This window comes from Cavia porcellus, unplaced genomic scaffold (assembly GCF_034190915.1).
Source record: "Cavia porcellus strain 051 isolate PalLab524CR breed Dunkin Hartley unplaced genomic scaffold, mCavPor4.1 scaffold_12, whole genome shotgun sequence".
NCBI classification, from domain to species: Eukaryota; Metazoa; Chordata; class Mammalia; order Rodentia; family Caviidae; genus Cavia; species Cavia porcellus.
In genome coordinates this window covers 22,720,972-22,745,574 of record NW_026947495.1, presented here as the reverse complement: position 1 = coordinate 22,745,574, position 24,603 = coordinate 22,720,972, and the positions used below count along the sequence as shown (strand labels likewise).

The window sequence follows — 24,603 nt, the reverse complement described above, 5'->3', positions numbered from 1 at the left end:
GTTGGGGGCGGGGGAGGACATGTAGATACAAGTCAAAACATATGGTTTAAAGTTGCTTTTTATATTTTTATTTTCCAGTGAGCCATCTGGATGTCTGTGTATGTTACAAGCATATTGCCAGAGAAAAACTCTAGACATTTGGAAGTAGACAGTGAATTACAAATTGTTTTTCTTCAGTTATTTTTTGCTTACTTTCTTAAGTATATAGTTGTTAAATGAAAATAGCAATAGAAGTTGGAGCTGGTAGTGTAGGCCTATAATCTCAGCACTTAGTTGAGGCAGGAGGATGGTAGGGAGTTAGAGATCAACCTGAGCATCACATAATGAGCTCAAAGCCACCCTGAGCTGCATAGGCCCTGTCTCAAACAAACACACAACAGTAGAATGCCAGATCAGTTTGAATGGGTTCATATAATTGTTTGAATGAAAAGCTGTTTAAATTGAGGCATGGAGATAGTTGTAGCTTAATTGAAATGTGTGCAACAGGTCATCGGGTGTTGTTTACTGGATTCCTAAATATATAAAAGGTTTGCTGTATTACCTAACCCAGTTGAGATTTCCTTTTATACATGCGATTGAAGTTTAAAAGAACCCTATTACATATATTTAAACTTTCTGATCATAATCATAATAGTGAGTAGGGTAAAGAGTGTTAAAAATTGTCCTTGCAACTTTCCTTCTTTTTTTATTTTTTATTTTTTTGAGACAGGATTGTGCTGTGCAGTCTAGGCAACCCTTGAAGTCATTTTGTAGCCCAGGTTATCCTCAAACTCATAGTTTTCCTCCTGCCTCAGCCTCCTGAGTGCTGGGGTTTCACGTGTGTGCCTCCATACCTGGCAGTTTTCCTCTTCTTATTTTTCATTATTTATTTCTGATTGTCAAGTACATGTGAATTTGTTGGGAATTTGATTATTCAGAATCAAAATAGATATTACATAGTTCTTTGCTGTTTTGTTCATTTTTTGGGGGGGGGGGCGGTGTATGTGTTACTGAGAATCGAACACAGGGCCTTTTTCTGTATCCCCAGACCTTTTTTATTTTTATGTTGAGTCAGGGTTTCACTGAATTGCATAGGCTGGTTTTGAGCTCCCGATTCTCCTGCCTTTGCTTTCCAGAGCAGTGGGACTCTAGGTGTGTGCCACCATGCCAGGCGGACTTACATAGTTTTAAAAAATGCAGCTAAAGCCTTCCTGTAGTATTCTTTTTTTGGCTTTTGCATTTGAGACCTTTTCTCTGAATAGAACCTGAAACTTCACAAGTAAATTTTGTTGCAGGTTTCTTACAACCTTTGTGTTTTAGTTTAACCGTTTAAATATGGTAGGTCATATTTTGTGTGTTAATATTTTGTAATGGAAGAAGTGCAAGTTAAAATTCATGTCATTTGAAGCAAATGAAAATTTTGACATGTCTAACTTATTTTAAAGGTATTGCTATTAAGGAGTCAGCAAAAGTAGGTGACCAAGCTCAGAGGAGGGTGATGAAAGGTGTTGATGATCTAGATTTCTTCATTGGTGATGAAGCAATAGAAAAACCTACATATGCAACAAAGGTATGTTCCTATATTTGTGTAAATAACATTTTTTTTTCAAAGCATTAGTTTGTTCAGTGTTTAATGCCTCTGGATTTTTATCATCTTCTTAAGCATAGAGATTTAAGTCTACTTTCGCCCAGCCCCATCCAAAAATTGAAGAAGTTTTAATTTAAAGTGAGAACAGTGTTTACTTTTCCATAGCCTCTGAGTGTCAGGAGCCTCAGTGGCTTAACTGTCCACATTGTTGCATCTGGAGTGCTTTCCCCCTTCATATTTTTTGAGACAGGGACTCAGTAGTGTTCAGGCTATAGCTCAAAGAATAAAATACAGTCAGCCAAGTGAAATGTGAAGGCAAAATTTGTTTTAGGGCAGCAGAGACCATGAGCACGAGGGATTTATGAGAGAGACCTGGAACAACACAAACAATGTACCTGAAGCATAGGGAAAGGTGAAATGAGGTCATACCATTCATTGGTTTAACCTTTCTGAGTTCCAGTTGATTCATCTCTATGATGAAGATACCTTTTGTATCCCAGGATTGTTGTGAAGTTTAATGAGATAATGTGTATTGTTATAGTGCTAAAAATACTGAAGAGAAATTATTTGGAAGTAGGAAGCTTGATACTGGGGAGATGAAATAATTGACTACTGTGTTAATTACCTAAAATCAAAAAAAAAGGGAAAAGATGTAATCGAATAGTGATGGCAGTGAAAATGAGAGAAATGGAAATCACACATTTGTGTATTTGTGAGGCGTGATTGAAAAATATGGTATATGTTTAAATAAAAATTTTATTACAGTGGAAGACTTTGCCATTAATCCCCCTCAGAATATTCATCCTCACTTCACAACATCCTGTCATTTTTACACTTTCTGAAGAAGTTCTCTTTTTATTCATGGTATGCTGGAAGCACCAGTGGAAAGGCAGGCTCACCTAAACATTAGAGTATGGTCCTGCTCACCTTATTCACAGGATCTAACACCATTGCAACTATTGGCTTTTCCTATGTCAAAATGACCAGGAAAGTTTTGAATGGATTTAGAATACTAAGGCAGCCACAACAATGCAACCGAAGATACTCATGAAGAGGACTTCCACAACTACTTCAGAAAGTGGCAAGAACGACAAAGCATTTGAAGCGAGGGGGAGCATTTTGGACTACTATGGGGGAGATTCATGGCAAAGGGTCTTTTACTGTACTAGGAAAAAAACTTCTAATATTTTCTGTATTTTTCCATCACATGAGGTACGTTGAAATTTTATTATAGTAAACTTAATATTTTATAGTGAAGAAAGAATATAGTGGATTCTTATGTGCCTGTCACAAAGCTTTTTTTTTTTTGGCCAAGAGTTGAACTCAAGATCTCGTACTGTCATAAAGCTTTTGCAGTTGTCAACATATGAACAATCTTGTTTTATCTTCCATGCCCTCATTATTTTATATATCTTAGAAATACTTGTTTTAATATTATCTAATTCTAGTCAGTGCTTGATTTTACCTGATTATTTTCTCTATTGTTTAATTTGTTTTTAATGTCATCATCATCATTATTTTCTTTGTTGCTCTGACAGAGAATCTAAAGGAAGAGAGTTTTAGTTTGGCTCATAGTGTATAAAGGTTTCTTCAGTCCATTGACTGCTGGCTCCAAGAGAGTATAGCTTGGGAGGACATGAGAGAGACAGCTCAGTAGAGCTGCTCATAGGCTGGCATCTAGAAAGGAGAAAGAACATGAGCATCAAAGGAGGAGCAGTGGGGAGATAAGCTCTTCCAGCTCATACTCCCAGTGACCTGCCTCCTCTTACCAGCTGCCATCTCTCCTACCAGTGAACCAGCTGTAATGCCCTCATAATCCAGTCACTTTTCAGAAGCTATGCTTGTGAGTCATAAGGCTTTTGGAGGACAGCAAGATAGAAACCATGACATTAATACTGTTATTTGGATAGAACCCAGGGTTTTTCCTTCACTGAATAACATCCTTAATATTGGTTAATCTATGTAAATGAAGATTAAAACAAAATCTTTTCATTCAATTTAGTTGATAAGTCTCTTAAGTCTCTTTACCCATAGATCCTTCCCCTTCTATTTATATGCATTTTTCTTTTTCTTTTGGAAAAAAAGTACTCTTGTACAATTTCCTATTTCTCAGATTCTATCAATTGCATCTTTATTGTGTTATTTAACGTGATCCATCATATACTTTTTTTGTTGTAAAGTGGTAGTTAAATCTAAGTCTGATAAGATCCATCTAGAGTATTTTCTTTCTTGACAAAAATTTTAAAAAGGAATACTTAAGGAGTAATAGCAATTAGTGAGCTACTGATGGTCACTAGAGCTCCTAATTAATCTCTATACTATATTGTCTGAGATTGAGAAACATAAGAAAAGAAACATATCAGTTACCTTGATAAGGGATGCAGATACCTGTATGGGGTGGATATTGCTGGGAAAGAGGTTTTAAATGAGCCTGAGCAATGTACTCAGGAAGTTTGAAGAGAGCTAGGGGCAGGACTGAAAATAGAGATAAACTATGCAGAATGCTACTGAGGTATCAGGTAAGCATAGAATTCAGTGTTATTAACTATAAGAGAATCATTTAGCAAAAATACTTTTAAATGAGTGGTGAGGCTAGATAAAGCTAGGCATATGAAATACAGGACCCCCCCCCCCAGTACAAAAAGAATATTAGTAATGTTTGGCTATGGTTAATGGGTAAAAATAGATTAAAAAGTTGTAAGATTAATATAAAAGAGATGCTAATGTGAAAAGGCCATTAGAAAAAAAAGATTAACAGGAGAGATAGGTGTCCAGGTCTCTGAGAAAGCTGGAGGGATAAGATTTAGGACACAAATGAGGAGTATCTCTTATAACAGGAGTGAAAGTGATCAGAAGGATAAACAGAGAATCACTTCTACAGATTTGTTGAATGGAGGCTTGGATTCTTAGCTGCTGCTGTCTTCTCTCTGTGTGAACTATGTTTGACTTTGTATGACACTCCGGAAGGATTCCTGTGAGGAGGTGAAATCTGGGTGGCAGGGAGAATATTGGAAATCTTCATCATAGAGAATAAAAGTTACAGTAAAGAGATACCATTCTGATTTTCTTTCTTTCTTTTTTTTATTTTAAAGAGGGTAAAATTAAACAACAAAACAGAACATAAGAAAACAATGTAAGAGATTTCAAAGCAAGACAGAGATCTTCACTATCTATCATATTGTCTTTCGTTTTCTTCCAAATAGTTGTCCATACCATTCTGATTTCTAAACAAGAAAAGTTCCCTTTGACAATAACAGGAATTCTTATTTTTAAAGCATTTTATTGTTTTTGTCACTTAAAACTGTTTTTTTGCCGTAGCTTTCTGACCCTGTGCTTGTACCTTCAGTGCTTCACAAGAGCCGGGCAAGGTGGCATGCACCTATAATCTAAGCACTTTGGTGGAGCCTGAGCCAGGAAGATAACAAGTTTGAGGCCAGCCTGGGTAATTTAGTGAGTTCTGTCTAGGAATAAAAATAAGAAAAGGGAGGTGATACAGCCCAGGGTAAAGGCCTAGGTGCAGTTTCTGTACTGCCTAAGCAAACAGACAACACCATGGGCTCTGCTGGTAAGTTTTTTGGTTTTAGACCTTGTGAGAACTTTAGGTCTTACAGTGTAAGCCCTCTGAGTTTAACTTGGTGCATGTCAAATAAGGGTTTTTGTGTTCTCCCAAAGTTCGTGGTAACAGTTGTTTTACCAAGAGTTCAGGAAAGTATGTTTTAGAGGTGTACTGTAGGAAGCTTGTGATACATGTCAAATGCTGGACTATTTTGAGTGCTTGTAGACCAAGTCCTCAGGAGCCAAAGCCTTAGTTTTATCAGGTTAATTTTGTACAGTTTTCTTAGTACAGTCAGCATTATGATTCTAGGCAAGTTTAAGATAGTCATGATGAGTTGTATTGTGGTAGTAGGATGACAGAAAGAAATATGGTTAGTCAAAGTTGATGGATCTGAAGTCCAAATTGTGTGTATTGATGGCAGGGATCAATTAGGATTGTTGGTGGACCAAAAATCTTATCATATGAAGAGGTGCATTGTATACTAGAATAATGATTGTTGATTAGGAGGGGGCACCCAGCATTTCAGTGATTTTAAAATGGTAGTAGTATTCACCAGAAGTGAAAAAAGAGATCATTGAAGGAGCTGAGAAGTTAAAGTTTTTCTCTACCAATTCTGTTGTTTTGTTTTAAACACATTGTCAAGTCTTCTAAGTGCTACAGACAAACTAAAATAACAAAATTTCGTCTATTATTATTAGCACCTGCTGTAGAAAGCATTCTAGCACTGAGCTATATCCCTGACTCTGGCTTTTTTTCTTGAAGACTTCTGTAGATAATGTCATACTCGTTTGAATTCCTTGATCACCTTTTCAGTTACTTCTCTACCATTTTCTTTGTGTCTTTTGAGTGTAATGGATTAAAACGGAATTTGTAACAAAGTCTTTTTTGTTGTTTACTCTCTGAGACAAGACAGAACAAAAATTTTGTGTGTTTTTTTTTTTGAGAGAGTGTCTTGCTAGGTAGTGAAGTCTGGCCTTGAACTTACTATGTAGTCCAGGCTACATTTGAGGGTATCCTCTGTCTCAGCTATCCAAGGGCTGGGATTATTATCATAGGCGTGCACCACCAAATGTTTTGTAAGTTTGTGTTGGATTGATGGGTCCTATCTATCTTGGCTTCAAAAATAAAACCTATTGATATCTCAGTTTTTCTCATTCTTATTGATTGAACAGTTGACGCTGGCCCAATATCATTTATACTACAATTGGGACTCTTATTCTCTTTCTTGATTCTCTTTTAAGTTCCATTTCAGCTTTGTAGTCCATCTGTAAGTTTTCCCCCAAATTCAAGCTTTTCTTGTCACTCCACTGCTTAAAAATTTTCTGACACCCTATTTTTCACAGAATAAAACTGAATGCAAGGTAAACATGATAATTTTGAGGATTAGACTCTTTGATCTAAAACTGCTATCTTCCTCCACTTCTATCCCCTAAGCCTTTTATCACATAAGTATTTCATTCTCATTGGTATACTATACAGTGTTGGTTTATATGTACATGTTCCTCCCCACTGCATCCCATCCCTGCCAATAAATGATAAAATTTAAGAAGTGAGAAAGTTTCTTCATTAGAATTCATTTTACATATAACTTCCACAGTGAATCCACTTTGGTCATGTTGTTATAGAAACTATTTCTTTAGAAACCTGAGCTAGAGTATTTGTTTTGTATATATTTTTTTCATTAGGCCAAGTTGGGTGTCCATGTCCTTAGCGGTGGTATCAGTAGTTCACAGTTGGCATATAATAATAGCCAATGAAAGATGAATAAATAAAATACGTAATTTGTAAACTTTCATTAATATGTATTATGAAATTAAATGGTACAGTAAAATAAATTGGCACAGTCCTGTAATCCTGGCACTTGGGAGGCTGAGGCAGGAGGATCATTGCAAAGTTTAAGACCAGCCTGGGCTACAAAGTGAGTTCAGTGCCATCCTGAAGTATACAGTGAGACCCTGTTTCAAAAAGACCAAAAAAAGTTAAATAAATAGATTTTTCCTCTTTCCTACAACAAACTGGGGAGTAGAAGTTACAAGTGTAATTCCTTAAAAAGTAAAAATAGATGTTGTTAGGGACTAGTACTACAGGATATTTTACTTATTCACACAAATTCATTCAGTCTTAAGTATTGAATATGTATGCTATTGCAGTCACTCAGTGCCTTCAGGGTCTCACTAACATTTTTCTTAGTGCCAGCCAGCTAGATTTAAAATAGAAAAGTATGTTCTATTTGCTAAGTAGGTAAGTTCAAGCAACCTGGTAGTCATTTGAAGGAAGAAATACACTTTAATTGAAAATATCTATTTCATTGTTAAAACAGTTGCTGAAACCTGGAATCTGATTAAACATCCTCACTCTTGTTTCTTGTTTTATGTAGGTTGTATTTTCTGTTATGTTTTATGTAGATTGTATTTTCTGTTTTTATCATAGCATCAGCTCACAGCTTAGCTTTTCAAAGAAATGTTGCCATTAAAAGGAATATCATGTCTCATTTTGAAATTAAACTGGAAGCTAGTATCTCATGCATTATCTAACATGGAGTATATATGGGAAATTTAAAATAACTTGTGGTATTCTTATGAATTTGCTATAATACACTGAAGGACAGAGTTTTGGAAACACGATGCTATAAAAATCTCCTCAACCTTTCTTACAAATTGTATATGCTTGACTTTTCTGGTTATTCTAGCTACATGTTTACCAGATGTGTTTTACTTGTATTTAGTATTAGTGGTTTTGGTTTGTTTTGTGACAGGCTACCACTTGGTCGTTCAGGCTCAGGTGATTCTTTTCTCTCAGCCTTTCAAGTAACTTAGATAACAGACATGTGCCACTACACTCGGCTACCAAATCTATTTTTTATTATTATTACTTTTTTTTTCTTCTTCAGTTTTTTGAGACAGTGTCTCACCATGTAGCCCAGGCTGGCCTTGCACTCATGGCAATTCTACTTTAGCCTTCTGAGTGCTGGGATTATAGGCGTGCACCGCCATGCCATGGCCACTGACTAAATGTATTTTATGTTAGTCATATAACAAAAACTTGGTAGTGAGGTAATAAAGTAAAAGTCAAGGGATTATGGTAAATTTAAAATTTTCAAAAATCAAGCCACAAGCTGTCTAGATTTAATAATTTTAAATATTTCAACATTTACTTTTTATATTCATGTTGAACAATTTATTGAATATGCATTGTAGAAATAATTTCATTTATATCTTTAATACATAAGCATGCATTTCCTAAAGGGGATCTCAATATGATTATCACACTTAAGGAAATACATCTCTGTCTTATATAATCTGATTCCTCCACTTTTGAGTAGCTTTAATTTTTGATGTTAATAAGATATAATTTATGGGATTTTTGTTTTTATAGTGGCCAATCCGCCACGGTATAGTTGAAGATTGGGATTTAATGGAAAGATTTATGGAACAAGTGATCTTTAAATATTTAAGAGCAGAACCTGAAGACCATTATTTTCTTTTGGTAAGTAGAAATTGCCAGTTTTGGGGGACATTTAAAGGAAACTTAATGAGAACATTTTTATTATACTTGAAACGCTACGGCATACTTATTGTTTATTAAATTGTTGTATATTTTAAAGACTTTGTTATAAAGCTGAGTCCTCTTCATAGCCATCTAGTTACAGGATTCAGTACAGTAGTAGTATATCTAAACACCGAAGTATAAGATAAGCACTTATGAAGTGCTTTTGATAATTTGTAATCTTCATGATAGAAATGGTAAATAATGTTCCTGTGTTTTTCCCTTTTTGTATAATCATTTCATTGTTCTTAGTAACAAAAGTTACATATAATTTAATTTTAAATTTTTTTCTTTGTATCAAAGTATTATGTAGGTAAATAATTGATGCCTTTATAAAACTTAAAAACCAGAAAAAGTTTTTTCTTTCTTAAATCTTCCAAATTCTGATTTATATTCCTCAGAATCAAACACTTGTAACTTGTAGAGTTTTCCCTGATAATTGCTTCCAAGATGCAATCAACGTATTTCTTCTATTTTTTTGATTGCTTTTTAAAATATTGTTATCTGTTAATTTCTTAGAAGAACAAAGGAACATACCTTCTTTCCCCTGTAATTAGCTTTATTATCAACAGAAACCATTGATTTTTTCCCCCCTTCTCTTCTTTATAATTATATCACTGTGTTTGGTTACACCAGTATTCATTGTTTTATTATGATGATTTATGAATATTGTTTATGGATGGGCCATAAAGTTGAAAGAACTCTATTGTGGGCACTTACATATCTACAATTTAGACTTAGCATTTTACTATAATTGTCTATGACATCCATCTGTTTATTCATTGTCAATCCTTTTCCATTTTTGCATCACTTCAAAGTAGGCTGCAGATGTAGTTATTTCATGCTTAAATACTTTAGTATGAATAGTCAACCAGAGTTCATTATTTGTTTATGGCTATTCTTCTATATAAAATTTATATACAGTGAAATAACATCCAAACTCTTGTGTGGATTTTGAGCAGGATTTGGCAAACTCTTTAAAGGACCAAACAGCAAAAATTTTTGTTTTTGCGGTCCATAAATTCTTTGAAGAAATTTAATGAGAATTTAGTGATCTCTATAGCAACTACTTTAATTCTACTGTTGTATTATGAAAGCAGCCATATACTTAAAGCAGTAGGCAATACTTAAATGAGGAGAATGGTTATGTTCCAGTCAACTTGTATTCATAAAAGGCATTTGGCTTCTGAGATTCCCCACCTTTGGTTTGACAGTTGCATACATCTTTGAGACCTAAACCCTTGTTGAGATAAGTAACATTACTGTCAATTTGGAAACTTTTCTCATGCCCTTAGTTAATTTTGCCCCTCACCCCCTGTAGGCAACCACTATTCTGTTTTGTTTTTCCAGATGAGATTAATTTTGCTTGTATTTGAGTTTCATGTAAGTGGAATCACACAAGATAGAAACTCTGGTAAAATTTTGTTCGCTCAGTGTAATTGTGAAATTCATCAATGATTCTAGTTCTTGACTGTGATAGTTTGGATATTGTGAAAATTCTTGTAAGAGTCTTTGTGGGCAGATCCATTAATTTCTGTTGTGTTATATACATATGGAGTTGCTGTGTCGTAGGGCCAGGTATATGATTGTTTTTTTATAAGACAGCTTTTGGACTTTTCCTAAGATGCTGTACATTTTTACACATCCATTAGCAAATATGTAGTGATGCTTGCTCTTGTGTTTTATCCAGTATTTGGTATATGAGGTTTTAATTTTAGATATACTGATGTGTTATATATAAGACAGCGTTATCATTTCAGTTCATGTTTTTCTGATTCTCAGTGATATTGAGCACTTTTCATGTGCGTATTGTTTGCATATTTCCCCTTTTGTGCTCCTCTGATTATATTTTACATAGACCCTCTCTTTTTATTAGAGCTTGTAATTTTGATTGCTTTGAGTTTTTGTGGTTTATATAATTTTTATGTGCCTGTCTCTGAATTACCTTCAAGCTTTTGAATGTAAGCAAATATAAATGGAACAAAGACTTTTCCTGGTGAAGGCTTTACATATGGAACAAGTATATTCATCTTTTTTTTAACTTTTTAGTGCCTTTTGAAATAAAAAAGATATAATTTGCTATGAAGTTTTATCTTTTTGTGGTTTGTACTGTTTGACTTTTTTTTTTTTTTTTTTTTGGTCTTTTTCGTTTTTATCGGTACCGGGGATCGAACTCACAATTGCCTGCTTGCAAGGCAGGCGCTTATGCCACTGAGCTAAATCCCCAGCCCCTGTACTGTTTGACTTTAAAGAATCATTCTTTATCTCAGAATTTTTCTGATCTATTGTTTGTTTATAGGGATTGAACTGAAGTGTAGATCTCTAGCCCTTTTAAAATTTTATTTAAAAGTTTTGCCTTTTACATTAAAGGACTGGGTTATCAAATTGGCCTCTTTAGACTCTGGTACTAAGATTTAGAATCAGGTACATTATTCAGTGTCAAGCTTTAATAATTTAAACAATTTAAGTGATGATGAGACATAAGTGAAATGTGAAGTTCAGGATTATTAGTTCTATTGCCCAGGTCCTTGCCTCATTGACACGTGTTTTGATCCAGACTTAGCTGTAATGAAGTTTCTAAAAGGTGTGATATATGCAATCAAAATAATTTAAATAAAAGAGAACTGTGTAAATAACATCTTTCATCAAAATAATGATACTGTCTTTTAAAAATTATTCAATTTAATAGACTGAACCTCCCCTGAATACTCCAGAAAACAGGGAATATACTGCTGAAATAATGTTTGAGTCCTTCAATGTTCCAGGCTTGTACATTGCTGTACAGGTAAGCAAGTGATATATATATGTAAGCTTTGTTTGTACATTTCAATTAGATTTATTTATTTGTTGTCTTTTTTTGAGATAGGGTCTTACTATGCAATTCAGGTTGGCCTTGGGCTCACTTTGTAGCCCAGGCTAGTCTCAAACTTGCAAAGATCCTCCTGCCTCAGCCTCCCAAGTGCTGGGATTGCAGGCTTGCGCCACCACATCCGGCTTTCAGTTTGATTTAATTGATTATTAAAGCATACTTTTTTTTAACAAAAGATTATTAACTTCAAAGTACATTGTAAAAGCAATTTTACAGGAAATGGAGATATTAGAAAAAAAGATTCGTAAAATTAAAACTCTTTCAATATTTCAAGAGACTTTATAGACAGAAACAAAGAACTAGTATTGGTTGAATGCTTATTCCATGCACAGAACTTTATAATTCTTATATCTTTGTTATATTTGTTGTGTACTTTTATCATAATCTGTTTTGATTGGCTTAACTTTAGGTAAATTAGACCACATGCCCATTGTGTTCCTCTGTATCTTGTATATCATAAAGTCTTGTTTTATTTCATTGCACTTAACTTGTACATGTGTCTTTATGAAATAACCTCACTTCTGCTCATAAGGATCTGGGGTTTCCTTTGGTTTTTAACTCTTAAAGCAAAAACAGTGTCTGACATACATGCTTTATATGAATTTTTGATTCCTGTTAATTTTAGTTACTTGCATTTGTTTTTTTTTTATGTGGAAAACCAAAGTTTGAAGGCAGGGTTATTCAAAGTTAAATGGTGTGATATGAGCACAGAGGTCTTTCTGACTTTGTTATTCTTAGGGACAGACTGTTTTTATAACTTCAGGGTAGATAACACTAACAGTAATCATTGAAGTGGGTATTTTAACTTGGATAACAAAGAATTCCTTAATGTTTAATGCATTCCATAAATTTAAAATTGCCTTTTAAGCTCTCTTTTGCTATATTTATAAAAAGTGGTATATACCCTACCAGGAACTTTATAGAAAGGAATTCGCTCTTGAATTGAAGTGCTTTTTTTTTTTTTTTTTAGTTCTTACAGTCTGAATAAAATGAGGGGTTGAGGGAATTCATCTATTTTGCTTGGATACCTTTGCTTTTCATTTTCACAGTAAACATAGTAAATAGTATTATCTGGTATAAACACTCTAAGTTTGGTTTTGCTGTGTTCATAGTTGGTATCTGATTTTCTTAGTGTTTCTGAATGATTTTAGTTTATTTACTTAAGTCTCTGATCTCTTTTTTGATACATAGGAGTAAAATTAGTTTCAACTTAGTTGAAATTTCTTACTTAATTTATATATTTAGTTCCTGATCTGTTTTGTTGATACTTAGTTGTCAACTAAATTTCAATTTAGTTGAAATTTCTGTAACATAATGTGCTAATATATGCCTATAATAGTATGAAATTTTCACTATTTACAAAAGACTTGTTAAAGTAATAGGTAGTTCTTAGTTGAAAATGATGGGCATTTTAGAATTTATTTAAAAAGAAGTTTTCACATTGAACTTCATGTAATACTTTTTCTTTCTATGAATGTTAGTATGAAATTTTCATTGTACTACCTTCAAAAAAATATTCAGTGTTTTTAGCCTACAGTAATTTTGTGGACGCAGTATTAAAATGGAAGAGTGGTTTAGGTCATCTTTCTGTGTCGCTTTCAGCTATTGCATTTGCAGGTAAAATAAAAAGACAGAAGTAGCTCTATGTTTTGTATTAGTCCTATACTTGTTTGAGCCTTGATTATAAGAAATTAGTTTTAAAAAACGAAGTGTGTTTAATTTCTTAATTTTTAAGCTTTGATTTAGAGAAAGAATTGTATTGGCTCTACCAAGATTTTTCATATAAAAACCGGTACTTTATCAGGTTTGATTCCTAATTGTCATATTCATACTTGAAGGTTTGCAGTAATTTTTTTTAAAGTACTTGTTACATAGTTTGAAGTGCATGTTGCATTTTAAAAAGTTACAGCTGATGTTTTAAGAGTAATGCGTGTTTACAGCCATCTATATATTGACAAATTCTAATAGTTGTTTGTATCCTTTCTATCTTCCTGCTTTGCAACAGGTCAACCTAACTGAACATGTTTGAAGTTCTGTTAATTTAGCACTATAGTATTCTGTAGTACTACAGTGTCATTCTCAAGTTTTTGACTTTAGGAGTGTGTTAGCTTTTCATTGCTTTAGCAACTACCCTTTGGGAAATCAGCTTGAAAGAAAGGTTTATTTTGGCTTACAATTTCAATATGTGGTTACTAGGGCCAGTTGGTTTGGGGCTCTAATGAGGTTTGGAGTGGGTAGTGAAGCAAACCGCCTGCTCACAATTTTTGCCTGCCACAAAGTGGAGTTAGTGAGAAAAGAGGAAGGGGCTGCAGATGAAGTATATGCTTCAGAGGCACACTGTGTGAGTGCTTGTTTTTTTCAACTAGGCCCAACCTCAGTTTTCCACCACTTCTCAGTAGCATAGAAGCTTTGAATCCCATTAGTGGATCAGCTCATTGTTCAGAGCTTTGAAAGATTGGATTCTGCATCTCTGAACAATGCTGTGTTGAGAACCAACCCTTCAACACATCAGCTTTAGAGCCAACCCATAACAGGAGAAAAATGACTGTCAATAAAGCCAGTAAGTTTATAAATATGCAACTAAAAGCAAAAATAAGCCTGTAAATTCCTCTTAATACAGTGTAGAAAGTAAGTACTTACTGCATGATACAAAATTAATTTTGTATCTTTCCATATGTTCTGTGTTTACACAGTTGAATAAAGTACTCCATTGAACAGTTTTTTGTTCCTAGTAACTCTTTGTATTTATTTTTTGCCTGTCTTCCTTTTGTTCAAGGCTGTTCTTGCCTTAGCTGCATCTTGGACCTCAAGACAAGTAGGAGAACGGACATTGACTGGTACGGTAATAGACAGTGGAGATGGTGTCACTCATGTCATTCCTGTGGTAAGAATATTTAAATTTTATTGAACAGAACATGAAATAATGTATCTGATAAAGTAAATTGTATGAATTAATACCGCTTTTTAAGAAACTTTGTTTTATCTTGAATGTTACTGTTATTTGGCTAATATTTTGTTCAAATTAATAAATTTTTTATACAAATTCTAAAATGTTTGTGTTACTTCAGTATTTTTCTGTAATTAGAAAAATAATGAATTGTATGTGGAATGGAAATATATTACTATGACTCATAGAGACCTTTGCACTGAGCTATACCTTAAGTCTTTTTCTTATTTTTTTATATTTGAGAGATGGTACTGCTAAGTCACTATCTTAGTTACTTTTGTTGTTGGAACAAAATATCCAACATCTGCAAGTCAGAGGAGGAGAGGTTTATTTTGGCTCACAGTTGGTAGAGGTTTCAGTCTGTAGTCCTCTGGCTGGAAGACAGGGTGGCATGGCACAGGGACTTGGCAGAGGGGAAACAGTCCACAAGGCAGGAAGCAGCAGAAGCAAGCCTATCTTTCCCTTTTATCCCAAACTGACTACATGCTTTTTGGGTGGTGCCACCCATACATAAGGTGTGGCTTCCATTTTCAGTAAATCCATTTATCTACAGCTAGATTCTGATTAGTGGACTAATTTAATACCACACCTTCTTAATCTCAATATCACACATCCATGATCCAGCCACTTCCCCAAAGTCCTGCTTTTGTGCACATGAGGCTTGGAGGGTACCCTAGATACAAGCCATAACAGCCACTAAATTGCGGGCTGTCCTTCAACCTCAGCTTCCCAGAGTGCTGGGATTATAGATGTGTGCCACCATACTGGGGGGCTTTCTTTCCTTAGCTGTGGAAATCTGTTTTTAAACCTCATATATGTGGGCACACATGCATGTGGATGTGCACACAGGCACTAGCTGACTGCCTGTCTTACTCATAATTAACAGATTGCAGACTGTTGCATAGATTAACTATATGACAATTAAAATGCATGGTTTAATGTGTTTTGAGTATTATATCTTAATAAAAAGCTTGAGTTGATGGTGCTTTATGATTTGTAGTTAGTAAGGCATGTTAAGAAGAATGCAACAAACTGAACTAGTTTTGGAGACAGCAAAAATCACTAAAATTCATTTTAAAACATTTTTGTATTACGTTGAATAATATTAATGAAAAATTTTTTGAACTTTCTCGTTTACTTCTAATACATCAGGTAATCTTTTGAAGCAGACATTCTCAGGATGATAATCTTTGGATTTTTCCTTAGCAATATTTGTAGTAATTAGTCTTTTTTCCTATTAGTGCTGGGGATGGAACTCATAGCCTTAAGCATTCACTTTACCACTGAATTATAGCCCCAGTCCCTAATAACTGCTGTTTCAAATAGCAGACTTATTGAAATGTAAGCCACATACCATATAGTTAACCCATTTATTACACACAATAAACTGGTTTTTAGTACATATATTTTCAGACTGCCTCCATCAAAGCAATTAATTTCAGAACATTTTTATTACCATTAAAAAAAAAAAACCTTCCATTAGTCATGGCTCCCATTTCCTCCTAATGTCCTCTGCTCCTGGCAACCACTAATCTGTCTCTAGATTTGCCTGCCAGGCCACTTCATAGAAATGGAATTATATATTAATGTGGTCTTTTATGACTTTTTTTTCTTAGCCCACTGTTTTTAAGATTTTTTCCTGTTCTAGCATGTATAGGACCCACTTTTATTGTCAAGTAACGTTTCACTATATGAATATATGACATTTTATTTATTCTTTGAGATAGATTTTATTATCTTGGTTATTAAGATGCTCACTGTTTGGCATGCCTGTAATTGTATGCTATATATTCACATTGTTGTGTCTTAGGTTTTTGGAGTCCTTTAAATAATTTAGTGGTTTTTTTCCCTGGAATACAGTCAGGTTACTAGGAATCAGATCTTGTCAGGAGATGCACTTAAATTTAATTAAACAAGTTTGCACGGGTTTTGTTTAGGGCTTATTTGTCCCCATTATTGTGGAAATACCTTTTCAATACTACTTAAGTTCTCTTCTGCTTCTTCCTTTCTAGAGACACTTTTTCTGGCTTTGATGGTTTCCTCATATAAATGTGTTCGTAATCAGTCAGCTTAGGTGATCGTATCTTCAAAGATGCAGAGCTGTATTCAGCTCTCTCCTTGAACTCCAAACTCAGTTTATGAGACCATTAAACTCTGTGTTCTCTTTTCATTATTATTGTTTGGTAGTTCTCTCAAGCAGTGAGATAAAGTATTCATAGCATTCACCTTGTTTGTTTGTCTTTACAGGAAACTGCATATCCCTAGCCCTTTTTTAATGTTTTTTTTTTTTTTTTTTTTTTGTAAAACAAATAGAGTTTGCTATTCTCCTACCTCAGCCTCTCAAGAGTGCTGTGATCATAGGCATGCTCCGTGCTGCTCAAGTCATTTCCTTTTTTTAAGAAAGGATCACTACCTTTTGTTCAGTGTCTGAAAAGATTTATTTCACTCAAATTTGTTCAGTTTTCTCATTAGATTGAGAGGATAAATCTAATCCCTAATATTCTGTTGTGGGCAGATGAAGATGTCCCTAATATTCTTTTTTACTGAAATTTAATTTTATGTTATTTGTTGTTCTTTTGACTGAGGACAGTAAATTTATGCATCTGTTCCATTAGGATTTAATTAATTTAGCATTGTGATCATGTGTGAAATGCCTCAGGCTTGTGAATTGTATATTTGATTAGGAAAACAGAAACTATCTTTATGAGTTAATCATTGTTTTTGCAGAGCAACCTAAATTTTTTTACTGAAATTGTAAGATTTAAAAATAATACTCTATTTGATATAAAGTCTAACTATTTGATGTTTATCTTCTGAAATTTACTCTTTATATTGATTGGTTTTAGTCATGGTTATCAACTGCTGTCACTGGATGATTGCATCTAAGTTGACAGCATTCTTGCATAATTTCTAAACAGTATTATAAATTCTGTGATAAACAAACACAGTGTGAGAAAGTACAGTTGAGGAACGGAGATGAAGAAATTCTGTGATAAAGTTTTTTTTCGAAAATGAATGTATGGTAACTTGAGAAACTAGGCTTTTAGATTATAATTTCAAAGCACTGAAAATAAATTTTGACATTTTTTCCTTCTAGGCTGAAGGATACGTGATTGGCAGCTGTATTAAACATATTCCAATTGCAGGACGAGATATAACATATTTTATTCAGCAACTGTTGAGAGACCGAGAAGTAGGAATCCCTCCAGAGCAGTCCTTGGAAACTGCTAAGGCAGTAAAGGTAAACACTAAAAGTAGAAGTGTAGTTTTATTAAAAATTAAAATCACAGATAAAACATTAATTTGAAAAAAATTTGTAATTGAATTGTACTTTAAAAGTTTCTCAGCCAATTACAATTATCCTTAATTATATATTTTTTGTATTTCTTGAAAATGGAGAGTTTTGCATATTCTTTGCATATTTCACATTTGAGAAGAGTAACACAAGGATGCTTTTTAAAATTTTTTGTTTGTTTTTTTGAGACAGAGTCTCTCTGTGTAGCCCAGGCTGACTTTGAACACACAATAATTCTCCTGCCTTAGCCTCATGAGTGCTGGGATTACAGGTGTGTACCACCACACCGAGCAGTAACACAATTTTTTTCCCCCTTTCTGAGACAGGGTTTCAGTATGCAATTTAGACTGGCCTTTTGAACTCACTTTGTAGCCTAGGCTAGCCTCAAACTCAGAGTGATCATGCTATCTCAGCCTCTTGAGTGCTGGGAATATGGCCCTACATTACCATATTCAGCAACAAATAGTTTTTAACATAGCATTTTTGTGATTATTCCTGTTATTAAAAATAAATGATTATTTTACTTTAGAATCTTTGCATTTTAGTTTATTCACTGAATACTTCAGTTTAGTAGTTTTATGTTATTAAGATATCTTTGATGTCATTGATTCATTGAGCTACAGTGTAGAGACAATGTGTGGTTCAGGTGAATTGGACATAGAAGAAAAATGGTATTTGTTTTTGTGCCATATAACTGATATCAGTGTTTCATGCATTGTATGATACTTAGCACTGCTTTCCAAATTTGTCATTGGAAAGTAACTGAGGAATTTCAGTGAGTCTTTTACATGTTTTGAATATATAAAAGCAAAACTGCCCTTGTAAAAATAATCCCATTTATTTGTCTTTGTGTATTTATAGGGTTTTCCTTTTTAAAGTTTAGAATTGGATATTAAATAGTCACTTCCTACATAATAGAGAAGTTAAATAAATGTCTTCTGAAAACTACCCCAAGTTGGTAAACTGAAAATTAAATATGTAAAAAATTAATAGGAATGCTATGTTGTAACTCTTTTGAGAAAATTACATTAGCTTAGTGATGCACACCTGTCATCACAGCAGGTGGGAGGCTGCATCTTACATAAAGGAACAAAGGAAGGAAGAAAGGGAGCAAATAAGCAAAACAACCAACCACTGGGGATTTAAATCTACCACAGGGAATGCTAATGCTCAATCTGAATGCCTTCTGAGAAGTGTTATTTTCATGATAATCTCATTTCCAAGGTTTGGAGAAAGAAAACTTCATGTAAGATAAATTATCCTCCTTTTTCTATTTTTCAATATAAACACATACAAATACAGACACAGATACAGATGTAGTGATACCTTGGTTCATGAACTTAATTTTTCCATTGATGATGTTCACAAGTCCAGTTGGACAAGACCCAGTCAAATTTCCCCTTCATGTCAGTATTGAACTTGACCATTGAGTTTCATTTGGTTCTTGTCTAATTCATTTTGTGACTGGAATAGGGGAAAGAAGTGTTTGTGAACTAAGGTACCACTGTACACTGTAGATATAGATATAGATGTATTAAAGGGTATCTAATTAGTGGAATTAGTTCACATGATTGTGATTGCTAAGAAGTCCCACAGCAGCTCATCTGCAAAGAGACCCTTTAACCTTGGTAGTACAGCTCAGACCAAGTCTAAAGCTTCAAAACCAAGGAAGCTGATGATACAATATTTAGTTTCAATCAAAAGACTTGAAAATCTAGGGAACCACTGGTAAAAGTCCTGGAGTTCAAAAGCTGGATGTTCAAGAGAAGATGATTATTTCCACCGCATAAGAGAGAAGGCTAACTGCCTTTCTCTGCCTTTAGTAGTACAGCATATGGGCTAGCAGCTGAGTGGATGACATCTCCACATTCAGGGTGTATCTTCTCCACGCAGTCTACTTGATTAACCTGCCAGTCTTCTCTAGAAATGCATTAACAGGTGGATAAGAAAAAATAATGGTTTACCAGTTCTCTGGATACTCCTAAGTCGAGTCCCTTTGACACCTAAGATTAACCTTCACAATACACTTTTCTTAAAAATAAGTATGAGGCTTGGTAGTCAGAAGTCCATAGTTTGCAAATGAGATGTTATATTCTTGAATTATATTTTGATGGGAACTTTGGACATCTAACCAAATATGTAACAATTCAGTCTTTCCAAATAGTTCATATTTGCAGTCTTTTTTTTTTTTTGTAACTCCTTTATTTAGACCAGAATCAGTTTTATCCTAGGTGGTTGTTAAGGGTCTACAATTAGTTGGTGTGACATTATCTATCATTCATTATCCTTTACAGTCGTATGTGTTCATGGTTTTTCCTTTCTAGAACACAAGATTCATTATTGAAAAAGCTAAAAATGTTGAGTGACTTGAGTTGAATGCATTGAATATTTTCAGAAAATAGCAGTAGTAGAGATTGATTCTTTAGTTTTTCAGATCTGTTCATAGATGAAACAAGAAATTGTGCTGGTTGGGCTGTTTACTTGTATTACACATATAATATCCTAATGTAAAAATATCTTCAATTTTAATTTTCTAATTTTATTTTGTAATTTTTCATTTAATTCCTGTTTATTGATAATATACTGTCATCTTTTTCTGCTTTCCTTAAGGAAGAAAAAAATTACTTTGTTTCTATGTTTGCTTTTTAAAGGAGCGCTATAGTTATGTATGCCCAGATTTAGTAAAAGAATTTAACAAATATGACACAGATGGATCAAAGTGGATTAAACAGTATACTGGAATAAATGCCATCTCAAAGAAAGAATTTTCCATTGATGTTGGTTACGAGAGATTCTTGGGACCTGAAATCTTTTTTCATCCAGAGGTAATTTTTTTTTTTTTGAAACTGCTTTGCAACATTCATTAAAAACTCAACTAGAAGATATTCAAAGACAATCTCAGGAATTTTTATATACCAGAATGCTATAGAGAATCACTTTTTTTTTTTAATTGAAAACTTGGCTTTTGCTAAAAGACTAAACTTGGAAAAAATGAAACTTTCATCTCTGTTTGTAGCCTATGGGGAGAAGATCATGGAAAAGCATGGAAAGAGAGGAACCCACAAAATTGGCAATCATTTTAAAATTTGAGAAGTGCTTTAGAAAGCACCCTACCCCCAGTGAAATGACAATTATCCAGAGAATCTTCAGTGGACTACATTAAAATGTTAGTAACAAAATAGTCTATCTTGGTGAAATCTAACCAGCATAAAGGCTGTTAAGTTAATGAAATATGTGCTTTTGTTAATAAAAATTCTTCTAGCTTCATAAACTGAACTTTATTAATAGAGTTGTAATCATTACATGCCTACTGTGCTTATTCAAGAATAGTTATTTTTAATGTTTCTTATTCATTTAACAAATATTAAGTGTGCATGATTTTCAAGGTCTCAGTGTAAGCATTGGGTATTCAGAGATGAAAGATTATATAACCTTACTGAGCTCAAATGCAAAAGACAAATGAGTTATTTAAATTGGTGTGGTCTGGAGTACCATACTGGGGAACTTCTCAGAGGAAATATCAGTTGAATTTAGTAAAACGGAACAGTTGAATGGATATTTGTCAGGCTTTTGTGTTACGGGAGTTTACTTTTGGTAGAGGAGATAGCTGAGCAGAAGCCCTAGGACATGAGAGAGCTAGATAATAACAGGAAGGAACTGATAGTAGGTGGATCTAGTTATATATTTGTGTACTGCATCATCAGGGACAAATATACTGTGCAAAGAAGTTTGCTGGATTCTGTATTTAGTACAGAAACCCTCAGCATGAAAGTGACACAGATTTATGGTTGGTGTTAGGTTACTGTGGCAGCTGTGAATAGATTAAGTGGCTTAGAGTTGTGAGCTTTGTTGGAACAGATCAGTTGTAGTTGTGTAGAGATGTGAGAAAAACTAAGAGTATGAAGAACTTGTGATGATTCTGATATTTGTAACTTGAACAACAAGATATGTCATCCAGTGCAATTAGGAATACTGAAGAGGAGGAATAGGTGCGGTGGAAGCAGATGAGTTTATTGTATGTATCCTTAAAAAAGGTCAAAAACAAACATTAGGATTTTAAGGCTTCTGAACTAGAGCGAGTGTCCTAGATTGAGGGTAAGTGCAGAGTCATCAACATATGTGGTGCCAAGGAAGAGACTGGCTAGGAAAAGTCAGTGCGTGGTAAGAAAGACATGAAGTGAGTCCTAAGGAACACAACACTTTGTGGATAATCAGTAAAAGAGCAATCTGCAAAGTATCCTTATGATTACAAAGAATTATAGTTCTAAAAATGAGAAAAGTGAATGTTTTAGAGAAGGAGATGGAATAGTGTCATTTACTACGGCAAGCTAACACTCCTAGACCTCTGTGGAGTACTTTCACGTTTTTTAGCATCCAGGTTTTGGGTGATCCTAGAGGAGCAATTTCAGTGAAATGGTATGATAGAAGCAGCATGTAGCATCTGTAAAGGGAAAGATTTGAAAAACAGGAGTGTGGGCATTCTGGAAGGTAACTGTAATTTTTAAAAAAGATACTGTCTACTGGGGGAGTAGTTAAGTGTTCATTAGCAAGACTGAAGATAGTTTTAATTTTTACTGCAGTGACAGAAAAGAATTAATATGGATACACAAAAATGTGGAGCTGGGATGGGCACAAGAGTAGATAGATAGGTAGATGAGGGAGTTTATGCCCATAGTTCATAGTGTTTGGTTTTTGTTTTTTGAGAGAGGGTCTCACTATATACCCCAGGATGGCCTTGATCTTGTAGTGTGGTCCTCCTGCTTTCTGAGGGTTGGGATTGCACCTGTGTGGCAGTAGTTTTATTTTTTTATGAAGAGGAATCAAGATGATGTGTTAAGAAAAGGAATTAAGTATAAAATTAAGGACTTACTGAGAATAACTTTTATAATTACTCTTGAGGGAAATTGAGAGTGTTACTATGGGGTACGTATCAGTAGAGTATCTGTTCTTTACAAACCACACAGTAAGATTAGGTACCCAGAACTTGTAGTCTCATAGGCAGTGTGGGAAAGGAACAAAAGGTTTTGACAAGGCAAAGGTTAAAGTGTTATATGCCCTAGAACAAAGAGTCACTCTAGCAGGCAAAGTTATGTAGAAGTACTGAAGGAGGGGGACAGGGATCCTGATGATTGGCATATACTGTAATTATAAATTGGTAACAAAAGAGTGAGCACCAGAAGGCTAAAATTTTAGATTAGTGATTTAAAGTTTTAGATGCTCATATTTCATGTTAGTTGCTAATTTTTATGTATTGTTTCCAGATTAAGCAACTTTTATTGTTCGACACATTTTTAAAAATTTTGTGTTAAACCGAAAAAAATTTCAAAACAAAGTAATAGAGTAGTAACAATGGTTTTAATATATTGTGTATTGTTATATATAAATTAATTAGAGTACAAGGGATAAGCATTTAATTGTTTGACATAAACCTTTCATGAAAGATTTTGAAAGCATTTTAAATCTTTTGCTCCCATAGCTTTGTTTCCCAAATAAGTAATTTCTTCTATGAGAAATATATTTTGTTTTCTCATAGGTGTGTGTATATGTTTTTGTTTTTTGAGACAAGGTCTCACTCTGTATTTGAAATTTGTAAAGTTCCTTCTGTCCCAGCCTCCTGTGTGTTAATGTTATAGGCTTGTGCCACCATGTCTAGGATTGCTTTCTTTTTTCCTAACTTGCTTGTAAAAATCAGTTATGTGTGTGTATATTGTTCTATTGTTTAAAAGTCATAGTTCTTCAAATTCTAAAAGTAGGAATGACCCACATGTTTGCTTTTCTATTCTAGAAATAATCACTTCAAATTCTTTCATGGTCAAGATTCTTTGATGACTACCTCTGTACTATGAATTGCAACTTCAGATGCTTTCTTTGGTTTTGGGGCATTTTGTATTGACTTCTAGCTGTAAAAGAGGCTGCCTTTTCTCCTATCCCCAGCACACATAGTACGTTTCCACACAGTACATTTCCATTTCCTTTTCAGTAGTTACCTCATAACTTGAATCAGTTAAAAATTCATCTTAAACTTTTATGATGAAGTTTTGGTAAGAACTGTATGACTCAGCTATGAGTTGTGTAGTTAACTAGGGAATCTTTTTTTTCCTGTATGCTGTGGAATCTTTCTGTTTTCAATCGTCATTCATAAGTTACCTATTTAGTTTTAAAATAATTAACCTTTATTTACCTTCAAAGTCCAGTTATATATAAATCTCAGATATACTGTGTTTTCATTGGTTTAAGTGTCTGGAGAATGTGACAATCCCATCCTCAATCTGCTTCCTTTTGTGCTTGCCACTATTTTTTGGTCACTGTTGTAGGGATTCCCTTGTTGCATTTTTTTTTTTTCCTATATCCTGTGCTTTTTGCGTTCTTACTGTGTACTTTTTGTGTGTATAATCTGTCAGTAAAGTTTCTAATAAAGATGCGTGGAAGATGAAAATTTTAAGATAGCATATGTGTCTGGAATACACTCATTTTGTTTTTACACTTGTTTGATAGCTTGGTTATAGAAGTTTGTATTAGAACCCATTTTCTGTAAGCATTTCGCAGCCATTGCTTAATTCCTTTTTATTGTAACTTGAAATTAAAATAATTGATTTCTATGAATAGAGCCTTTTATTTCTACAGATGCTTGTAAGTGTTCTGCTGTCTACTAGCATTCTAGTATTGTGGTCTTCATTTTTTCTTTCTATTCTGATCTGTAGATGATTTTTCAACTTTGTCTACTGAACCTTCCATTTAATTTGTTTTCCTCTCATTTATGGCAGTATTTTTAATTTCAAGAACTTTCCCAACCTCTGCTTTGAATATTTTTCATGGTACTTTG

The 24,603-nt window shown here is 34.0% G+C and overlaps 1 protein-coding gene across 2 annotated transcripts in view; it reads left to right on the top strand.

The window, feature by feature from the left end:
* The window catches only part of Actr3 (actin related protein 3), a 57,608-nt gene that overhangs the window by 22,434 nt on the left and 10,571 nt on the right, over window positions 1–24,603 (top strand). Inside the window, exons 3-8 of one of the 2 annotated variants that reach the window (XM_063258968.1) lie at window positions 1,425–1,549; window positions 8,499–8,609; window positions 11,359–11,454; window positions 14,315–14,422; window positions 17,583–17,726; window positions 20,432–20,605. In XM_063258968.1, the coding sequence (XP_063115038.1) occupies window positions 1,425–1,549; window positions 8,499–8,609; window positions 11,359–11,454; window positions 14,315–14,422; window positions 17,583–17,726; window positions 20,432–20,605 (758 nt within the window). The remainder of the gene's footprint in view (window positions 1–1,424; window positions 1,550–8,498; window positions 8,610–11,358; window positions 11,455–14,314; window positions 14,423–17,582; window positions 17,727–20,431; window positions 20,606–24,603) is intronic. The other variant, XM_063258969.1, reaches the window with a different exon arrangement.